This window comes from Pocillopora verrucosa, chromosome 8, assembly GCF_036669915.1.
Source record: "Pocillopora verrucosa isolate sample1 chromosome 8, ASM3666991v2, whole genome shotgun sequence".
Classification (NCBI taxonomy): domain Eukaryota; kingdom Metazoa; phylum Cnidaria; class Anthozoa; order Scleractinia; family Pocilloporidae; genus Pocillopora; species Pocillopora verrucosa.
Genome location: NC_089319.1, coordinates 16,303,383 through 16,323,561, shown reverse-complemented (window position 1 = coordinate 16,323,561; position 20,179 = coordinate 16,303,383). Strand labels below are relative to the sequence as shown.

Genomic DNA, 20,179 nt, shown 5'->3' with positions numbered 1-20,179 from the left:
GACGCATTGGGGCATGGCAACGTACCAATGGCCGACCTTGACCGAGCAGTGCCGATCCGAGCCGATCTAAAACGAAGTTGTTGTATTCCGAACCAGTTTAGTCGCGTCGAAGAATAGGAATTTAAATGAAAACATAGAAGTTCCTAACAACATACCGCATAGATTGTCTATGTAATGGAGTAATTACTGCTTATTCCAATTAAATGGATGAGGTTTGTGATAGAAAACCTTCTGAGGAAGATCTGCTCGGCTGTTGGGAGGTAACGTCAAATCCCAGAAAATTATTTGCCACAAAAATCAATAATGGTTTCAGTTTTGCTGACATTTCTCTCGACAATGAATGTTTTCAGATAGTGTCTTGCAAACTACAAGAAGAGAGATACCCAGACGTCGAAGGGTAACTTCTTATTCATTTCTGTAAACTGTATATTTTTTAATGATTTGAATAGCTCATCCTATTTTCTGTCTGTGAGCGCAAATGTTTTGTGGTGAAAATTTAATTTTGTTGGGTTCTATTTAGTCTCGAACGTTTATGCGACACTTCAACAAGCCCTTAAAATTACTTTTTAGTGATGTAGTCAAACACGCAGCTCTGTAGCGTTACTTTGATGTAGTTATTCATTGCTTTATTTTGAGATATAGAGACTGCGTATCTTTAGAGCCAACAGCATAAGTTAATAATTATATGATTAAGTTCTACCACTAATAATAATAATTTCCACCTGATTTGTAACTTTTTTTTGATGGAGCTCTATCAAATGAATAAGGACACATCCTGGGAAATTGCCAAGAAACTTAATTTAAGAATACACATTTAGGGGGGCAAAGCTTATTGAAAAACAATTGCAGAGTTAAAATATTTAAAATATTATTACTGAAACAGCAGAAAGGATACCTTACTTCACTCAAACTTTTTTGATAAGTTAAGTCTGTACTCAAGCCAAGTGGCCTACCCAGTTGGAGCTTATTCTGGTTTCCCAAGCATGAAGGGCCAAGGATTAGCACTGCTTTTCCCTGGATGGGTAGCCAGTCCATTGCAAGGTTACCCCCCTCTCCCCCTAGTATTTCACCAGGCTTTCTTGTTAATTTGTTGGTATGCATTTATACTCTTGGCTGGAGAGGCACTACTTGTGAGTAAATGATAAATTTTGCCCAAGACCACAATGCATTGACCAGGGCAAGAGGTCTGAGTTCGAGACCTGGCCTGGAGTTCATTGCACTTACTATTAGACCAATGAATTTCCCATCACCTGCTATCACCTTGTATGCAAAGAAATTTCTTCTTTGATTTGTTTTCAGTCATTTATAATCATCTAATCAGGTATTCTACCATTTATAATTAGTTATTCATTCCCCACTCTCTCAAACTGTGTCTTGTTCCTCTGTCTTCCTGCATATTTCTGTGAGTTTTTAATAAAAATGGACTTAATTTTTACATAAATTACTATTATATTTATGATTTCTTTGTATAGAATTGATAATCTGTTTCTTTTTTTCAGAGTACAATTCAGTTTAGAGGAAGGTGGTGATCTGATCTGGAGTGTGCCTCCAACATCAGAACAAGATACACTTCCTTTCTTTTCTTGTGAAACATTTGTGGTAAGAGAACTTTAGACAAGTTAGTGTTTGCAAGCTTTTTGTTTGAATGCTAGAAATTTAATACCAAAGTGTCTCTCCTCTGGATCTGGAGATTATCTTTGGTAAAACAACTTGCCTCTAAATTATATTCATCATGCAATTCTTGATCTAGTAGTGTTACAGGTGTATTTGTTGAAATAATTGTTTGCTCTTGAATACTGAATGTTTATAACTTAAAGCTCTATTTCACAACTGTTTTTAGTGGCAGAATTAGATATCTTCAAATCACAAATTGTTAATAAATTTATATGTGGGGCAAAGAGTCTTCTTTTTCTTGTGCAGGTCGATGGCTTTTCAGGAGAGTTGGTTTGTTATGGCAGCAATGTTGACAAAATTGCTTTAAGAGTAAGTCAAAAGTAGTATATTGCTGAATAAGTAACCTGTTTTGGTTGCTCGTAACAAGTAGAAAAAAGTTTTGACTACTAAATTTGTATTGAAAGATGCCAATTGGATGACCAGTCTTTGGTGGTTTTTATTTTCTTTTCTTAAAAAATGCAACTTAAACATATCAACCATGTTAAGATCATGTAAGGTGGTGTCAAATGACAACTTGGTAACAGGTAATAACATTGCTGTTACTAATTTACTCCTTGTAAGCCTTGTATTCCCTTCTTTTTTTTTACTTTATTGGCTACTCTAAAGTCAATTGTCATCATGAAATACTCGGATCAATATCAGTATCTGGGCAACTGCCCACCTACCCCTCCCCTAACTCAACAACAGTCAATTGATAACAAATTAGGGTTAGGGGAGGGGTAGGTGGGCAGTTGCCCAGATACTGATATTGATCCAAATACTCCTTACATTGCCATACATTATGTATCATTTTAGTACTGAGAATTTGGATTTGAATTCATCAGTATCCCTTAATTCATGTATTACTAATTCTTTCTTCTTATTACCTTTCTACTTGAAAACAAATGGATTTTGTGAGGGAAAAACCCTTTTTGCTCTCTTCAGGAAGTGAACAGCTTTTTGTTTTGAAGGATTTGGTGACAGGCTTGTGAATGTTACCCTCTTCTCCTTTCTTGGATGCCCTCCGATTCCTTCCATTCTTTCTTCTTTTTTCTTTCTTTCAATTTCTTTCCTTCTGTCACTCCAGTCTTGTATTTTTCATGTTTCTGTAATTTCTACATAAAGTTCCTTTTTGTGTACATGCAGTCAGTGTTATGGTTTCTCATTTCCTTACAACAGGCAATTCTGTAATTTTTTGCTCTATAGTGTTCTCTTGAATCAAACCAGCTGGTCTTGTGTTATGACAGACATTTAAAGTTGTGTTGTCGAAAGGTAAAAATATGTTCAACAGCTTTGCATTTAGTATTTCCCTATCAACATCACCATCACTTGAAATGTAAAAAAAAAAATCTGGTCTGGAAAATAATGAATTCAGAATGAGCACCACATTCCAAAAACAATTGTCATTAGAATGACACTTCTCATTATTTATCATGACTTAAAACTTTTCAGAAATTGGTTATAGGTGTCACCCTGTAAAGGAAAATGATAGTTTATTAGACTCATTATTTTCTGCTCTACTCTAACATTTGTCGAAGTTTATAATAATTATATCGCTGTGGCAAATTATTTTGCCATACTGAGATCCAAGCCCTATATATTTTTTCAGTGACTATGCCAGCTTTGTAAAATGCATTATTACAATTTCCCAATTTTGCATTTATCTTTTTAATTAGTTTCTCAGAATCTGTTTGGTAGACCCTTTCATTTTGGAATTAAATACATGTGTTTTCAACCCAGGTGGATCAAGTGAACTCTACAAATCTTTCACATGGTCCATATTCCTTACTTTCTGCATTGAAGGAGGGCATTTTCACAGATATCACCCTTACTGCTAGCAATGGTGAAAAGGTGACTCATTAACAATCTAATAGTTTGAATAATGAAGTCAATTTTGGCTTTTATGGTGAATTTTTATTTAATAGTAGAGTCTGTGAATCAAGCACAAATATCATGCCACATTTAAGGCCACTGAATATTTTGTATTTTTGTCCATAAAAAAAAAGACCTGTTTAACTGGTAATGGTCCACTAAACACACTACGCCTCTCTATCTGCTTCACTTTTTCAGCCTTATGAGAAATAAGCATAAAATCAAGCAGTTGGATAACAAATTATAATAGTTGTTTGTATTTTGACATGCCCTATGCGCTCTTTAAAATATGGCACAACTTGTTAAAATATTCAGCAATACTACACACCAAAATGTCTAATTAGATATATTTAGCCTATTTTATTTAAGTCTATACATGTAATATTATAGCTGAGGCAGTTACTAAGTATTATTAGCTAGTACTTAATATTTCCAAATACAGTCATATGCAGTGGGTATATTCAAGGATTTAAGTGAAGACATTTTAGAGATGCAGATGGCAAACAAAAGAGTAATTCTAGCATACTTTGGTGTAAATTATTGACTGCTAGGTCATGGTTTTTGCATTTTAAACATAAAAGGTGCAGACCGGAAAGGTTAGTGAGCACTAGAAATGAGATCTTTAACCTTTCAGCTGCTGTCCATGTTTCAAAAACATTTGTGCATGAGCCTCCTATATTTCTTGACCCAGAAGATGTTTTGATCATCTCAAACTTTTCTGCATTATCAGATTTCTTTTATTATTAGTTCATGATTGCAATGTTCATTGTTTACAATAAATGTATGGATTGACATCCTGGGTGACAGTATTGGAATGTAATTTACCTTCAAGTTAGATCAAGTGTTTTCAGTTAAAGCTGGGTTGGCCCTTTTGCCATTTAACGTTCTAGACTGTGGATCAAGAGGTCTTACTATTGTTTTATCTCAGGCTGGTGTCATGAAATTATGTCCTCTTGTAAATGATAGGCGACACACCTTTCTGTGCCTCTTTTTATGGTAGAGTTTGAATGGGTACCCACAATCTGTGAGGGAAGTTTGAGTTAGTGGTAGGAACTACCAGCAATTAAGTAGCATCTGGTCTGGGAAGGGTGGAAGTACCCTACAATGATTTGCGGTGCTGAAAGTGGGACAAACTATCATGGTATCAAAGGGTCACTGGGTTCCCAAGACACCTTTTTCTTCATCCTGGTCCACTTTTTTTTTAATCTTTATTTTTGCATTGTTTTTTAGTTCCAAGCCCACAAGACAGTCCTTTCTTGTTTCTTTACTGATGTCTGTACATGGGACAAAATTCCTCCTTTATTAGAAAATCAGCCATCAGATGTGCTAAGGGCACTGTTACATTACTTGTACACCAGTTGTTTGCCAGCTGACATCTCAGATGAAACTGCAAAAGAGCTTCAAAAACTTTCCCAGTTGAATGGGAAGGATATTGGACATCTAAGCAAGCTTTGTACTGAGTATCTTGAAGCAACAGCTGTGAAAAATAGTAAGCTATTGATAATGTTTAAGAACATTTTATGTTAGATCTATTTCATTTCCAGCTTCCCCTTTGTTAATTGTTAAAGTGAATCAGGCAGCCTTCGGTAATTTACAGCGTAGCATCAGCTTTGAAACATTGTCTCTCTATACACAGAGAGGCTCAATGGGAGAAGATTTCAACAACATGCCATGGCTAAGATTTGATTAAGAGATACAAAAAAAGATTTGTTTCTAGGGCTTCCATCAGAAGGACAACATCCTTTATCATTCATGACTGTGGCCTCAATCCTGTCTTTCTTATTTAAGATACCAGTTCTCTTTCAAGTTTTCTTATTGTGGTTAATTTAAAAGTGAAAGCATTTTGAAAACTACTCTCAGAGGAGAATGCCTGTCATGGATCTGGCCACAGCATGATTCAATCCTCATAAAAAAATGATCCATGTTTATTCCTGATTCAAATGCAGCATATGGCTTGGGTTACATGTAATTTCTGAAGAAATAGACTGCTCCCTGCTCCAAGGCCCTTTCTGTAGGTTTTTTGGTTTTCTACCCTCCAGAGAAAACATTTCAAAATAGTTGTGGTTCAAGTTAGAGTCAGTGAAAAGAGAACCTCTCTTTGCAATGGCCAACTGATGTGTATCTTTAATTCACTTTAATTATATTCAAGTCCATAGGACATCTCTGCTCATGGGTGGTTGGGTATTATTGAATAAATACTCATAACTTGGCTTGGATCCCACGACCTTCCAAATTCTCCATCTTGCTTTTGTTCTTAATGTAACCTTGTCCATGCACCTTTAACCCTTTTCACAGTTGGCAGGGTTTTTTCCACATAAAGTGTTAATCCTTAGTTCAGAGAATTTGGTATTGGATCAACTAATGATCCCATGATTGTTATTCTTCTCTATTCTCATCACCTGCCTGCTGATATTGTATTGGTATTGTTAGGAGAAATTCTGTCTTGGTCACTTGTGGGAGTGAAAGGGTTAATCATGGAAGCACAATGGATACCCATCTTGTCTTTACTATCAAAATGGTACTATCCTCAGTCTACTACAATTCTACATCACAGAACTGTTAAGAATTATCTTTTTCTTTATTTCACAGGGATCAAAAGTCTTCTCAGTGACTTGTATAGTATATTGGAGTACATTTTACAAATATCAGAATCTTTAGCCTCAGGATTTCGTCATGATAGAACAAGTAATGGAACTGTCAACACTGGAAATGGATGTAGAGTAGATCCTCTAAAGATAGTCAAAGTTACCAAAATGTCACTGAGGCAACTATCAATAGGTAAATAATTTATCTTAACAATTATAGTTTGTCTAATTGATATGAGCAGCTCTTCAAAGTGGATGTCCTAATTTTTGATCCTTGCTTTTGACAAAGAAGAGGGTCACAGCAAGAACAAGTATAGGTGCTCAGTCTGACAGTCTCTGTGCTTCATGCCTCAAACCCTTTAGACTTGCTCCATGTCCAGTTTGACATGGATTCAGGCACTGTTCCATCCTGTGCCATTGGTGTGGTACTGCTGATACATCAACCGATTAGTGCATCACAGTATTTGAGCTGGTACTCTGCTGAAATGGGATAAATTTACTCCATAGGGTAGCAAAGGGGTATCCAGATCCTGTTTCGTGTACAAATTTTAAAAAAATACATGTCACATGTACTTTGAACATTATTTCATGCATCAAAAATTTAAAAGAGAGAGCTTCAAATCTCAGTCTTCCCCTTGCCTTTTGTTAAAATTAATGCGTCACATAATTATATATTAATTTTGGGCCTAATTGCATGTGCATAATCTATATAACCTTTGCCACCCTCACTCCTCTGTGATTATTTGGGGACAAGCCACCAGTGGATAAATCAGAAATTTGTTTAAACAGTTAACTAACATAACACAATTATCAATGATGTCCTAAGAAGTACTTTTCTTACCTTCTATCCATTGTAGAACTATTAAGACTGGAGTTGTTAATTACACAAAGGTGGTTTGGAGTAAAAAAAAATTAACTGAAGTTTCATTAAATTACCAATGTTCCGCTGTTATCCTATTCTTACCAGGAATGTTGAAGTTTGTTTTGCTCTGTGACATTTTTACCAAACACAAGTCTGACCTATCAAGAGAAGAGAGACAAGATATTATTCAGCACTGTTGGAAGAGGTAAAAGAAGAAACATTTTCCAATATTTTGGGATCTTCTGGAAATTCCTTCAGCACTACATTATGACTCATTTGGTTCCACTTGGCACACTTGTCTTCTTTTTCTGTTTTTGTTCAATCAAGCACTGACTTCAGTTTTACTGTGCCCATGTACAGTGTGACATGAAAAATGGTATTACACTAGTTCTATATTTCTTTATTAATTGTTTTTTTCCTCCTAGGTTGCCTTGTTTTGTGGAACTAGTGGAGAAATTCTTGACAGTTTTCCAAGGTGCTTTATCTGGACTCAGTGAGTCTGAGAGGGAAGACATGGCCTTGCATCTTATTCCAGAGGTTTGTGAATTTGAAATAACTATTAATAACAGTTAAGCTTCATGGCTCTATCTTTTAATATCAAGTTATTATTGATAGATTGATTGGTACTATTGTAATTAAAATGTTTTTATAACAAATAATAAACAAAATTGATATTGGGACAAGAAGTGCTCTTGCAGTGTCTTTCTCCCCATCTGAAATATTGAATGGTTCCAACAAACTGGCTTGGAAACAGAGCGAAGTTATCTGAAATTAATTAACCTTCCTTCATCTCTTGCCCCAGAAACTGGGTCAAGAACAGGTTATTTCAGGATCAATAAGCTTGTACAAGGGTTGAGGGAGGAAAGGCAGGAAATTCACAAAGCCACCATGATGTTTAGATGTCTGCACGGGCTAGCTCCAGAGTATTTGTGTTCAAAGTTTACGTGGTGTGACTCTGCTTATGACCTCAGGGACTCTGAAAATAAGCTCAATGTTCCCTTACCGTGCACTAATTATTACCAAAAAAGTTTTAGCTACAATGGCGCCACATCATATATGGAACAGTCTACCATGCAATATAAGGAACACAGAGTCTCTGGGGGTATTTAAACGTAAGATCAATGAAATTCTTTAAGTCTAACACACGGCACTCACGGAAAACAGCTTTTAGTGTTATAGTATATAGTTTGAGTTTTAAATATTCTAGCGTATGTGATATGTATTTTTTAGGCTGATGAATTGACCCTGTTTAAATAAAAATAAAATGAAATGAAATGAAATTTGTAACAGAAGGGGGCACCCTACTATTTCCTATTACTCCATTGTGTTCTTTTTCTGTACATAGATTGAGAAGATTTGGTTAACATCCACTCAGCTGGGAAGTGATGCCAATTGTGCTCTGGAGACAATTACACGGAAAGTAGACAAAGATCATAAATCGAAAACACATCTTCCAAAGATGGCAACTTCATTAAGTAGAACGCTCAGAAATGTGAGTAAATACAAAGTATTTTTAGATCATACTACTGGTAAATCTACTTCATCAAAAAGAAAAGAACAAATTATGAAAAGGGAACTTTAATTTTAACTTTGATCATGTACCCTGGTTGCAAAACCAATTAAATGTCATGAATTGCATAATTATGCAATAATCAGGTATAGATAGAGAGTGGAGTGTGGCTGTGCTCATTGTTTGTGTGGCTATGTTCATGTTTATTCTATGAAATTTTGGGAATGGGAATGTTTAATTCCTCTTTGTAAGTAAACTCAGTTTGATGTTAGTATAGTAAGTTCTGTCACTTACAGTACGGATAGAGAAAACAAGGTTATAAGATGCACCAATCATAGCTCACATACTAACTAAGAGATATTATTATGATTTTGATTTGTGTTACAGGTTATAAGATGCACCAATCATAGCTCACATACTAACTAAGAGATATTATTATGATTTTGATTTGTGTTACAGGTTATAAGATGCACCAATCATAGCTCACAGACTAACTAAGAGATATTATTATGATTTTGATTTGTGTTACAGGTTATAAGATGCACCAATCATAGCTCACATACTAACTAAGAGATATTATTATGATTTTAATTTGTGTTAAATTTGTTTAATCTTCAGGCAGTTCACCTTAGAGAAGTTATAACACTTAAAAGATTTCATGATAAGGTCTCATCATCACTTATGTTTCTGCTGCAAAAAAGGTGAGAAAATCTTTTTTCCCAAGCTCTGACCCTACATTTAGATTAAATTGATTAATATTTGTTGAACAAAAGCTAAGGCTGACTTTATGTGTACTAACTATTATTCATTGGGATTAAAGCATGGATCCTGTTTCAACAGAAAGCCTTCACATTCCAAATTCTTTGCAAATCCTTTTTAATAGGAGTTGAACCCATATAAAACTCAACTTTAAATCACTATCTGTTCATAAAATTAACAATGTTTTATCACCTGGTATTTTTTTCGATAAACAATTATATAATTTATAGTTACTATCGTCAATTGGGATAAATAATGTATTATTATTATTACTATCAAATTAATTATTCTTATCACTATTTTTGTAATAGTTATCTGTCATTATTTTAAATACCAGCACTAGCACTAGTAGTAACACTAGTATTTGTTTTCGAATTTTTAATTAGTATTATCCTTAATGTCCACATATTCTCGCTGTTTCAGGGGGGATTTTACTTCTTTATCAGAAGAACAGAAGCTGAGGTCTGTGTTAAAGACCATGGATAATATGATGCTAGAGGTCAGTAATAATAAGTATGTGTTATTAGAAGAGACTATTGTATTAGTAGAGTGGGTATACTGAGAGACAGGACTGGAAAAGGATCAACAGTGACGTATGCAGAGGTGGCTTGAAGGAGAGAGGCTGGGGAAGACCAATGGTTAGATGTAGGGGGAGGGGGTGGGGCTGTTTAGGGGTGGACTTGTATGAAATACGTTGGGATTTCATGTAACTGTTCAAAGCTTTGAGGTTAGAGAAACAAGGTGAGAGTCCAGTTAATCATCGAGCATGTAGATGATGTTTTATTTTAATCAATGCAGATACCAGATCACATTCGCACTCTCCATAAATTTCCAAGAATATTTGAGAAAAAGATGCCATGGAAGCAGTGGAAGTATTTGTGTAAAGAGTGGACGTCATTCGTGGTAAGAATTGGCCGATCTATAGCAAATAATTTAACGTCATAATTATTATATAGGAACATTTTAGGGCATCAATAATTCAACAAGTGGTTCTACAATAGACCAAAATTTATCAAACAACTTAAACAAAAGCTTTATTTTAATTTGTTAGTTTTCAGATCATGATAGTTGCACTCGTCAGTAAAACTTGTAGACTGTTTACATCGGGAAGAAAGGTTGTTAGGAACATCTGTTAAAGAAAACTTACTGGTAAACCTCGCTGGTCAGTTTTTGAACAAGGCGCCTATTATTTGTCACAAAGTTTTCCTGGGGCATATGGGTGGTGATTTTGTGACTTTTGTGCATAAACTTATTTCTTTTCGCAGAGTCTTAGTTTACGAAAAGTGTTAGCAAACAAAGATATTCTTGAGCCGGTGGTGGAACAGACAATTGCTTTTATTCATGAAGACCAGTTTACCAATCTTGTTCAGGAACTTGGTTTCCGAAAGGAGAGTTTTAGTGAGGACAAGGACGAGGACATCACTAGAGAAAAGGTAACTTTTTAAGGAGAAATCGCTCTTCATGGGTGTAAAAACTTCCTTATTACTGAGAAAAAATGAGTGGGAACACTTACAGAACATGGCGATGGTAAAACAGTCATTAATATTCACTGCGGTCAGTCTCTCGAAATTTATTTATTCTTTTTTTTGGGGGGGGTGGGAGGGGAGACATATAACTGTTTCTTGTTTGATCCATCTGAACTTTTCGTGAAAATCATGTGATTGCTTATTCATGATATCCTTATTATAATACAGGAATAGTTTAAACTCTGTCGATGAACAGTAAGTTTGGGGGGGGGAAGGGGAAAGGAGACATATAACCTATTTCCTGTTTATAAGTTTTTAGAGGTTGTATGTATTTAAAGAACGCTTTAGCGTTTAAATAAGCAATCAAACGTTTCTCGAAATTTCTTTTCATAAGATTATTTTTATGACAAAAAGGCTTTTTAATTAAGTTGACTTTCTCTTCTTTCTTGTAGAAGAGCAGAGGTCGTGTGGAGTCAGTAATAACTTGTCCGCCGGCTGATAAGAGCCCGCTGGCTCAATCAGTCAACCAGCTATTGATATCTGGAGCTCATGCAGACATGAAATTTATTTTTGACAAAACAGACTTATCTCATTACTCCGCATGCACAGAGTGCAAAAGAATATGTGATCAGAACGTAATGGAGATTGCTGCCCATCGTGTTATTGTAGCTACACGTTGTGATTGGTTTAGACGGGCACTACTGAGTGGCATGAAAGAATCTATAGAAAGGTACGAGGGCTTTGTTAAAGCTCCTTTTTTGGGGTGCGATGCTGATCGTTTACATATTGTTTACGCAACTGGTTCACCAGTTCGCAGTCGAAAAAAAGGAGTGGAAAAGCTTGACCTGAGAAGCAGTTGGTTTAAATAAGAAGAGCAATTTTAAACTGAATTTTAAAATTAGCCTAGTTTAGTTCTGGTTCCCTGATTGGTCTGTAGAACTTTCCCCAGCCTCTTAACCAAGCAAAAGTGTTGTGATTACTTCTGTGTTTGGTTGTACGACACTCAATCGAAAAACTCTCTAAAGGAGTAGTTACGTCAATGTTAGCAATATCTTGCGTTTTACTCGTTTACCTCATCGAACCCCCAGGAATACCTAGAGGTCGTTACTTCGTGAATTTATCGCCTTAAGGGACCGATTGCAAAAATGTCTGGTTTCTCACTCGTTTGCGTGTGAACGGAAGAAAGGAAATGCATAGAAAATACACGTACGGACCGAAGTGATCGACGCCTTAAGAAAATCCGTTTACCAATGTTACTGGACCCAAACCTAAGTGATAAAAATAAAGAAACATTTCCTTTAGATAGAGAGGAAGAAAGAATGGCGTATTTCTGAACTCCTCAGTCTGGTCGACATTTACTTGTCTAATGAGTTTGTTGGCTGAGTTGCCAGTGATAGATACAATTTGTTGGTTTTCAGGCGGATTTTAATTCCCGACACGAGTCCATGTTTGTTCTACAAGTTCCTTGGTTATCTGTACAGCGGTATTCTTGATAAGGACAGCCTTAGTTTGGACGAGCTTGCCGAGGTGATAGCATTGAGCGATAAGTACGAGGTAAGGGGTAAAATTCTTTCTTTCGACCACGTTCTTCTTTGTGTTTGACACAATTAATGCAGTCGGAGCATTAGCGTAAGCAGTACTCATTTAGAATTTAATTCCATGGTTCGTATGGGAAAACAGAAATCTCTCGATAGAGCAATTTTTAAAAGAGCGTCAAAACTAATTGGGAATCGCTTTGGTTTTGCTTTATTCCGGTTGTTTGTTTCAGAAAACCCGCGCCACACTCTCAACCATTCAGATTTAAACCAAAACCAATCACGACCTGGTCACACGCGTTTTCCCGCGCTTCAGGTGTTTTGCTTGTTGTTTCGTCGAGTCTTCATTCTTCGTGATGTTTTCCTTGCCAGGATTGGCCGTCTACATCTCAGTGAGAACTCTTGGTCGCTAAGGAATTTATTACTAGTATCTGTCTCTATTTTTCTTCGATTTTTGATGGCTTTTTACAGAAAATTTGGGATTTTCAATTCCAGGTGGATTCTCTAAAAGAAATTTGTGAGGGAGTCTTACTTCGAAACATCGATGAAGATAACGTTTTGCTGTATCTTGGTATGGCGGAGCAGTATTCTGTGGCTCGTTTAAAGGTAGGAGACGCGTAGAGCACTGAACGGGACTACATGTACCTCACGGTTTGCAAATGCTTCTCTTTAAAATTCGTGCCAAAAATTTCCAAGTTCGTCTTTCATGAGTCAACTTAAAATTAATTCCCAGTTTTGGTATTTTGATATTGCGACATAACCCTACGTGAAGAGTACCTATGTTTTTTGTTTTTTGTTATTTTTTTTCAGGAAGAATCATTTAACTACATAACGTTGCATCCTGAAGTCTTGGAATTAGAAATGTTTGAAGAGCTCCCTGGCACTTTGAAACAAAGTATCGAGGACAGAATTCGTCAAAACATGTAAGTGAATTTTGGTTGGATATACGGTAAGGTCAGCGAGTCATAAAAAAAACACTCCTTCATTGTATTGACCATGCTTTACTTATGACTCGCCTACGAAGCAAACTCCAACCTTTATACCAATCTGATTCCACACAGAAATTCGGGAAAACGTAGGTGATCTAAGAACAACTGTAGAGGGATTATTGAGGCTCAGTGGGGTTTTCAGTCTCTGAGGTTCATCCTCTTTAACTTGCATTCAGGTCGTAAGACCAACACATCTCATTGGATGACAAACGTTTTCTTATAATTTAGGCCACAGGCTAAACCAATAACAGAGGAAGTAAATCAGGCACTTGCTGTAAGTATCAATATAATATCTTTGAATGGAAGTTACCCCCTTCTATTTTATCTCGTAACTCTGCATACGAGACTTGCTCTTTCACTTGCTGGAGTACCGGTAGGAGTACCGCTTCTCCTCCAACATTGGATGATGATGATAACGATGCATTTATGTAACGCACTCTCTACAGGAAAATTCCCTAATGCGCTTTACAACATTGTGGGGGACTTAACCCAGACTACATTGAGGAGTTACAATTGCTGAAAGGGAATTTTGCAGGTGCTCCCAACTTAGGAATTTTTTGAAACAAGGCCAGACCACAACACCGGAGCTACATTCCCTACTCTTTGAGAGAAGTGCGTGGGTTCTTTAACGTCCACTACTAACTAGTACAGACAAGATGCAGGAGACGAGAGTTCAGGTTTTCTTCCTCATCAAAGAAGACTAGAAAGTCTAATCATTTCCAGATGTCATAGCAAAGATAGCACATTCTTCTCAGCTATTTGAGACCCTTAGTATTTGTCCGGTCTAGATACCAGTCTTCCCTTTCCGGTTTTTCATCACGTTTCCCAGGTAGTTGGCCTTTATTTTTTTATATTCAGGAGGGAGAGAGTCATTGTAAGGGTTGCACGTCCTTCCTCTAGGTCTCGCCAAAGAACGTAATCCAGTTACCCTGGATTGGCCATGAATTCCAGCGCGCTGATCGTGTCTTTTAATCCACAGATTACCCGTTTAGAAGATTTTGAAGGCCTGCTCGAGGACGATTTTGTTGAATATTCGGAGGACAGTGATGATGACAACGATGATGACGTCATGCCACGTGGTAACAGTCAAATAGAGCGTTGTATTGAACAACTTCGTGATGTCCTCGGAGATGATGTGCCGCGGAGAGAACTGGTACGAGTGACTCTTGCGGCGGATTGTGATCCAAACAGAGCTCTTAACTTTTATTTCACTTAACGTTTTAGAGGAAATTTCAAAGCTTATTTCGGGTATTTCACATGAAAATGGTAAAACTACAGTAGAACCTGTATTAAGTGGTCACCTTGTATTTTGCGGTCGGTTGTCAAAGTCCCGAATTTGTTTCCCTCCAATAACTGTTAAGCGGTCTTGGTCACCTTTGAGTAAGTGCCATCGGTTAGTTTTTTTCCCACCTCTACTGAACGGTCACTTTAAGTGTATCAGCTCAAATTAAACTAAGAATAGCCTTTTAAATAAAAATGAGTCCATTTTATCCCCCGAAATCAATGTTAGGGCATTTTTGAGGGATTTTTTTGTACATAAGTGGTCAGTTATGGCATTAAACGGCGTTTACGTGGTACCCCTATCCTGTGGAACCTGTGTTATTCCCGTGGGTGACCGCTTAATACAGGTTTGACTTTAGTTGGCAAAGCACACGAAAAATCTTCACTAGCGCGAGAGATTATCCTACATGACGTAACTACTGCTGTGACGTAATCGTTGCGTAAAACGCTCAAAAGAAATGGCGCTTTCAAAAATTTCTTCTCTGAGGAGGGTTTCAATACAAATTCCAGCCATTTTGCCAGAAGATTGGGAAACATTTGAAAAATAAACCTAACAAGAGATGGAACGTGTGGGCGGGAACAAAATAAATAATAAACAGGTGTTGTTGAAGAGATGGAAGTTAGCGGCCTCTTTTTTCCCTTTGTCGGCTTTGTAAACTGTAAAGCTACGTATGTTGACAGTGACAAATGACAAGTTTTATTCCGGCAAAAGGTTGATAAAGGTGTCTAAACACCTTATCCAAAAAAACACCTTGTTGACACCCTACAGGTCTCCAAGACTCTACCGGTAATTTAAAAAATTTTCCAAAATTTTGACTGGCAAATCGTTTCACAATGTTGAAATTTTGTACTAAAAATTGAAAAGTAAGTACGTGTAGATTTTATTTTACCCAATCTCGCCAAAGCTGTCATTCGATTTTTGTAAAGAGCTTTGAGATGAAACGTTGAATTCAAATGGTTATGAATAATGATTTAAAACAGTTGCTATGTGGGACGTTAGCGGGACTCGGATTGAAACTAAATGATGTCTTTTGTACCAAAAATATGCCTTATTTATAAGGGAAAATGCTGAAATTGTAATAATTAGGAAAAGTAAATAAAAACCCATGCAGAAGTAACTCATTGGTTCTCCTGGTAGCATACCCAACCAGCGCAGTGTCTTGTTATTAGAATATTGCAATATATATTCTGTTATTGTAGAGTTGTTTATCAGACTAATGGACAATAGTTATTCTTCTTTCTGCCAACCGGAGGTGAAATTAGCATTTTAAAATCATCAACCGGACAGAAGTTGTTCGCTATTGCCCATATCTCATGGGATTTATTGTCAATTTTGTTATCCTGTGTTGGTTCCCCATTACTTACTGCTTGAAAGAGTAGATTAAGTTCTGTGTTGCTGGGAAACCGGAGAAAAGGCATATCGTCGTTTACACAAACCGCTGATAAATAATTTATCTACCTAACAAAAAGGAATTTTTAATTTTCTCTAAGTATATTCTGTGGTCACCACTTTTAGCATAAACACAATGTGAGAGCAAGAGCTGAAAAGGTTTCTTACGTGCGAAGCGGCCACCTAACGAAAGAGCGAAAAATATATTTCAAATCAAGCCGACGAAACTTGACCTACCACTTGAGAAAAGCGCAAATGTTGAAAGCTTGCAAGAATTTTATCGAACATGGGATGCAGTAATTCTAAAACACTGGAAGTCAACACAGATGTCCCCGATGCTCCTAAAGTGAAACAAGTTCATACTCAAGAAGAAGGAAATCGAGGATTTAAAGCATTGAACAAGAACACAGATATTGGCCAGCAGCAAAGCGGCTTCGAAAATCAAGATGTACATTTAGAGAGAACTGGAAACTGTAATGGTGTGGGATTAATTACCCCGTTTCAAATCGGCGATGATGTTCATGTGCGCGGTTATGTCGGCGTTGTAAAGTTTGTTGGTGTTACCGAACTTGGCGAAGGAGAATGGATTGGAATTGAGATGCAGCAGGAAATAGAGCAAGGAAATGACGGATGTTACAAAGGAATTCAATATTTTCCTTGCGCACCGAAACGAGGTATTTTTGCTCGACCTTCTGTGGTATTCCTTCATGAGGATTCACCAGAGAAAAGGGAGAAAATCAGCACGATTTCACCTGCTGGAATTGCGCTTTTACAGATCCGCTGCCGGCGGGCATTAACAGCCATTCGTCGGCGTAAGCTTACACTTCGCTCTGACTTGGAGAGGGCGGTAGACGCACACGTCAAATCGATACCCAGAAGCGAAACGGAAAACGTCACTAAACTGAGCCAATATCTTACAGAGCCGTATGAAAGCTTAAAAAGCAAGGCTTTTGCTGTCTATCGATGGATAACAACTAACATTTTCTTCGACGTGGAGGGTTATTTCGAAACAGCAGCAAGGAAAGGTACAGATGCCGAAAGTGTGCTTAGGGAACGCGTCACGATAAGTGAAGGGTATGCTAATTTATTTCAAGAGCTCTGTCGAGCTTCGAACGTCCCAGCACGGAAAGTAAGAGGGTTCGCTAAAGGATATGGCTACCAGATGCGGCAGAAAATTCCTGAACCAAACCATTCGTGGAATGTTATTAGAGTGAACGGTGGAAAGTGGTTTATTTGTGATCCAACTTGGGGCGCAGGTAGTATCGAGGAGGACATGATGTTCCACAGAGATCCTAACGTACACCAATTCATGATTCCGCCCTCGATTGCAATTACGAATCGTTTCCCTGCTGAAGAGAAATGGCAGTTTTTAGATGCACCGGTTACAAAAGAAGCCTTTGAGAGATTAGCTATCCCTTCAGGTCCTCTTCGCATGATGAATGTGGCTCTGAGTAGCCACAAAGAGAGCATGTATACTGCTTCAGACAGCGAGCAAATTGAAATGACTTTTTATGCAACGGACAGCGCCATACTGAAAGGAGTGCTAAAAAACTGTGTATCTGGAAGAGAACGACCCACTACCAGAAATATGGTCCGTGTTGAGCCGGCTCGTGAAAATAACAAAGTTAAACTAACGGCACAGTTTCCCTCTGCGGGGGAATTTGTGCTGGACGTTATGGTGCTTATAGACTCCAAGTGGGAACATGGGGTCAGATACTGCATTTACTCCACGGCAGGCGTTGGGGAGGACAGAGGAGGATTTCCCACAGTTAGTCTTAATTTTAAATCCCTGGGATTTCAGTTGCACAGCCCGCTAAGGAATATCGAAACCAAAGACGGTAAATGGAGTGTTACTCTAACCTGTAGTAAAAAGCGTTTCGACTCGCTCACGGGAAGGTTAATCAAGACTTCTGGCGAACGAACCGGGAAAGAGGAAGACCACAGGCTCTGTTGCAGCGAAAAAACCGAGAATGGTTTCTGCCTAAAAGTGCACTTGCCGAGCAGAGGAGAATATAAACTGAGCATTTACGCCAACTACTACGATCATTCCAGGCCCCAGGAGTATCTGTGCACATACTTTGTCACTGCTTACAAAGGAGCCGGTCCTGTGCCAGGTTTTCCTTTAATATCAGAGCGTTTCCGAGTCTGGGGCCTGACCCTTTCAAGCCACTCGGAAAACATTTTAGCTGAAAATGGCCGAACCTCCATCACCGTTCAAAACCCCAAAGGCGTTTTATTGTCTGCTCATCTCCGACTTGACGAGAAAGATCTTCACGGAATGTGCGCAGTCGTGAACATGGAAAACGAGTCTGTAATTCAAGTTCATGCTCCTGAAAGCGGCTTTTTCACGTTGAACATCTTCGGTCGTAAAACGGTGGACGCGAAATCTGAATTTCTTTGCTCTTTCACAATCAAAGCTTTAAAAGGTGTAAGCAACAATCCAGGTTTCCCACAGATCTCAGAACTTTTCAAGACTTGGCAGATTGAGTTGGTTGACCAATACGAAAATATCCTGTCAGAATGTGGAAGGTCTTCGATAAAACTTAAGACCCCAGGGAGTATTTTGGTTCAAGCAACTCTACACCAAGGGGATGACAATCTCCCCCATGAGCTGTGCTTCACTGAAAGAGAAGGATCCGTCAGCAAAATCAGCGTGCATTTGCCTGTCGCTGGTTTGTACAAATTAAACATTTTTGGACGGGACGGTCCAAGCGCTAAGGGGCAATTTCTTTGTTCATTTAGTGTGCTGGCGACATCGGCATTCGGGGAGAACCCGGGGTTTCCGCGCGTCTCGGATGAGTTTCGGGAATGGGGTCTTCGACTGGAGAGTCACCGACAGAATATTACTGTGTATGACGGGTCCGTGGCTATCACATTCATTAATCCAAACGCTATCAAACTGATTGTTCGTCTGATAAACGCCGGAAACGGGGAAACTCAAGAAAAGTCGTGTTTGAGCAAGGAGAGATGCGATGAAAGAGAAATTATTTACTGCCAGCTTCCAGACAAAGGGAAGTATACCTTGGACGTCCTAGGAAAAAACACCTCAAACTCAAAGAAAAAGTCCTTCTATGCAGTTACTCCATTTGTTATTGACTCGTCGACATGCCACCTACAGCACAAGGGTGCTAATTGAGACTTATTTCAAAAACTCGTAGCAAACATAAGTGTAATTTTATGCAAGCGTGAAAATAAATGGATTGAGGCCAAAGTGCAAATGTTGTGATAAATTGTTGTCACAAAACATAAATATTTAAATGTGATACCTGCAGCGAAAATGAGTCATCAATAATCCTTATGGTAGCGTGTTCTAAAACGCTGTTAATTAACTAAAACTGCCAAATTTGGGATTTTGAAACAAACTGCATTTCTTGTAAAGTAAATTTTCTATTGTCTGTCTTTAAGACAGTCAGACAATTTAGTCATTCGAGCGTTTTGTTTAATTAACGCCAAGATGAATTCCTTGGAATTATCACAAACAAGTTATGTTTGTGGTGTTTCTATGTTTGGTTGAAGCTAACAATAAATTTATCGGTGAAAGCACTTCTTGAAAGTGTTGGGAAGTATGTGATTATGAAAATGACCGAGCCTACTCGGAGTTGATTTCTCCTTTAAGTTTTTTTTCCCTAATCTCAAGACGTACATGCTATTAACATAATTTTGGAAGCAGAATTCAAAACATTTAATTAAAACCTCTCTCTTTTTTAGAATTATGAGTGTCAGTGAGCAGGTGCAGGGAAAAAAAAAGGTCTATCTGAAGGAAGGCTTTTAGCAGATAAAAGAATACGTCTCTCTAAATGTTCTAGATCTTTCTGTAATCAACTGCACCTGACCGAGTTTTTATAATAGAATGGTTGGTGATCTAATGGGGAATTGTTTGACTTTGAACACGACGTACTGTTCCAGGATTACGATAACTCGGTTCTGACTCATTATTTTTGTTTCCACTACATCAAAACGTGTATGCAATTAGGAAAGCAACGATATCCAAAATATTTCTATCAAAATCCGTAAAAAATTTTTCCAAATTACAAGTATGGGTAAGCAGGTGCAAGGGAAGGTTTATCTCAATCCTTTACGCCCTCATGTCAATGTGCATATTCTCCATACTGTTCTCTATACATTTCCTAAGGTGCTGACAAGGAGAATATGTTAAACCATCAAGAGCTTCTTCAGTTGGTGATCATTTCCTTTATTCTCAAGACCTTTATGTGTGTTTCAGGGATGACATTGTAGGGAGAATTTAGATGCTAGTCACTCACAAGGGTTGACGGGTT

At 37.7% G+C, this 20,179-nt stretch overlaps 1 protein-coding gene and 1 pseudogene across 1 annotated transcript; both read left to right on the top strand.

Annotated features, from left to right (window-relative positions):
• The first annotated feature begins 82 nt into the window (after positions 1-82).
• Positions 83-15,614, top strand: LOC131791269 (uncharacterized). Its single transcript, XM_059108619.2, has 21 exons — positions 83-260; positions 351-397; positions 1,500-1,599; positions 1,921-1,983; positions 2,860-2,925; positions 3,394-3,504; positions 4,756-5,014; positions 6,115-6,303; positions 7,078-7,177; positions 7,398-7,509; positions 8,318-8,464; positions 9,101-9,183; positions 9,665-9,740; positions 10,040-10,144; positions 10,507-10,674; positions 11,160-11,437; positions 12,126-12,261; positions 12,738-12,848; positions 13,053-13,165; positions 13,460-13,505; positions 14,211-15,614. The coding sequence occupies exons 1-21, from the start codon at positions 204-206 to the stop codon at positions 14,445-14,447; spliced, it is 2,604 nt and encodes an 867-aa protein (XP_058964602.2). The 5' UTR covers positions 83-203; the 3' UTR covers positions 14,448-15,614.
• Positions 15,615-15,987: 373 nt separating this feature from the next.
• LOC131791262 (uncharacterized) lies at positions 15,988-19,120 on the top strand (annotated as a pseudogene).
• Positions 19,121-20,179: the final 1,059 nt, after the last annotated feature.

Excerpts from the sequence above, each read along its gene's own strand:
- LOC131791269 (XM_059108619.2), top strand. The coding sequence starts at position 204 with ATGGATGAGGTTTGTGATAGAAAACCTTCTGAGGAAGATCTGCTCGGC. Across the intron at positions 2,926-3,393 it reads TAAAGTTGTGTTGTCGAAAG|GTGGATCAAGTGAACTCTAC; the intron begins GTAAAAATATGT and ends TTTTCAACCCAG. Across the intron at positions 13,166-13,459 it reads GACAGAATTCGTCAAAACAT|GCCACAGGCTAAACCAATAA; the intron begins GTAAGTGAATTT and ends CTTATAATTTAG.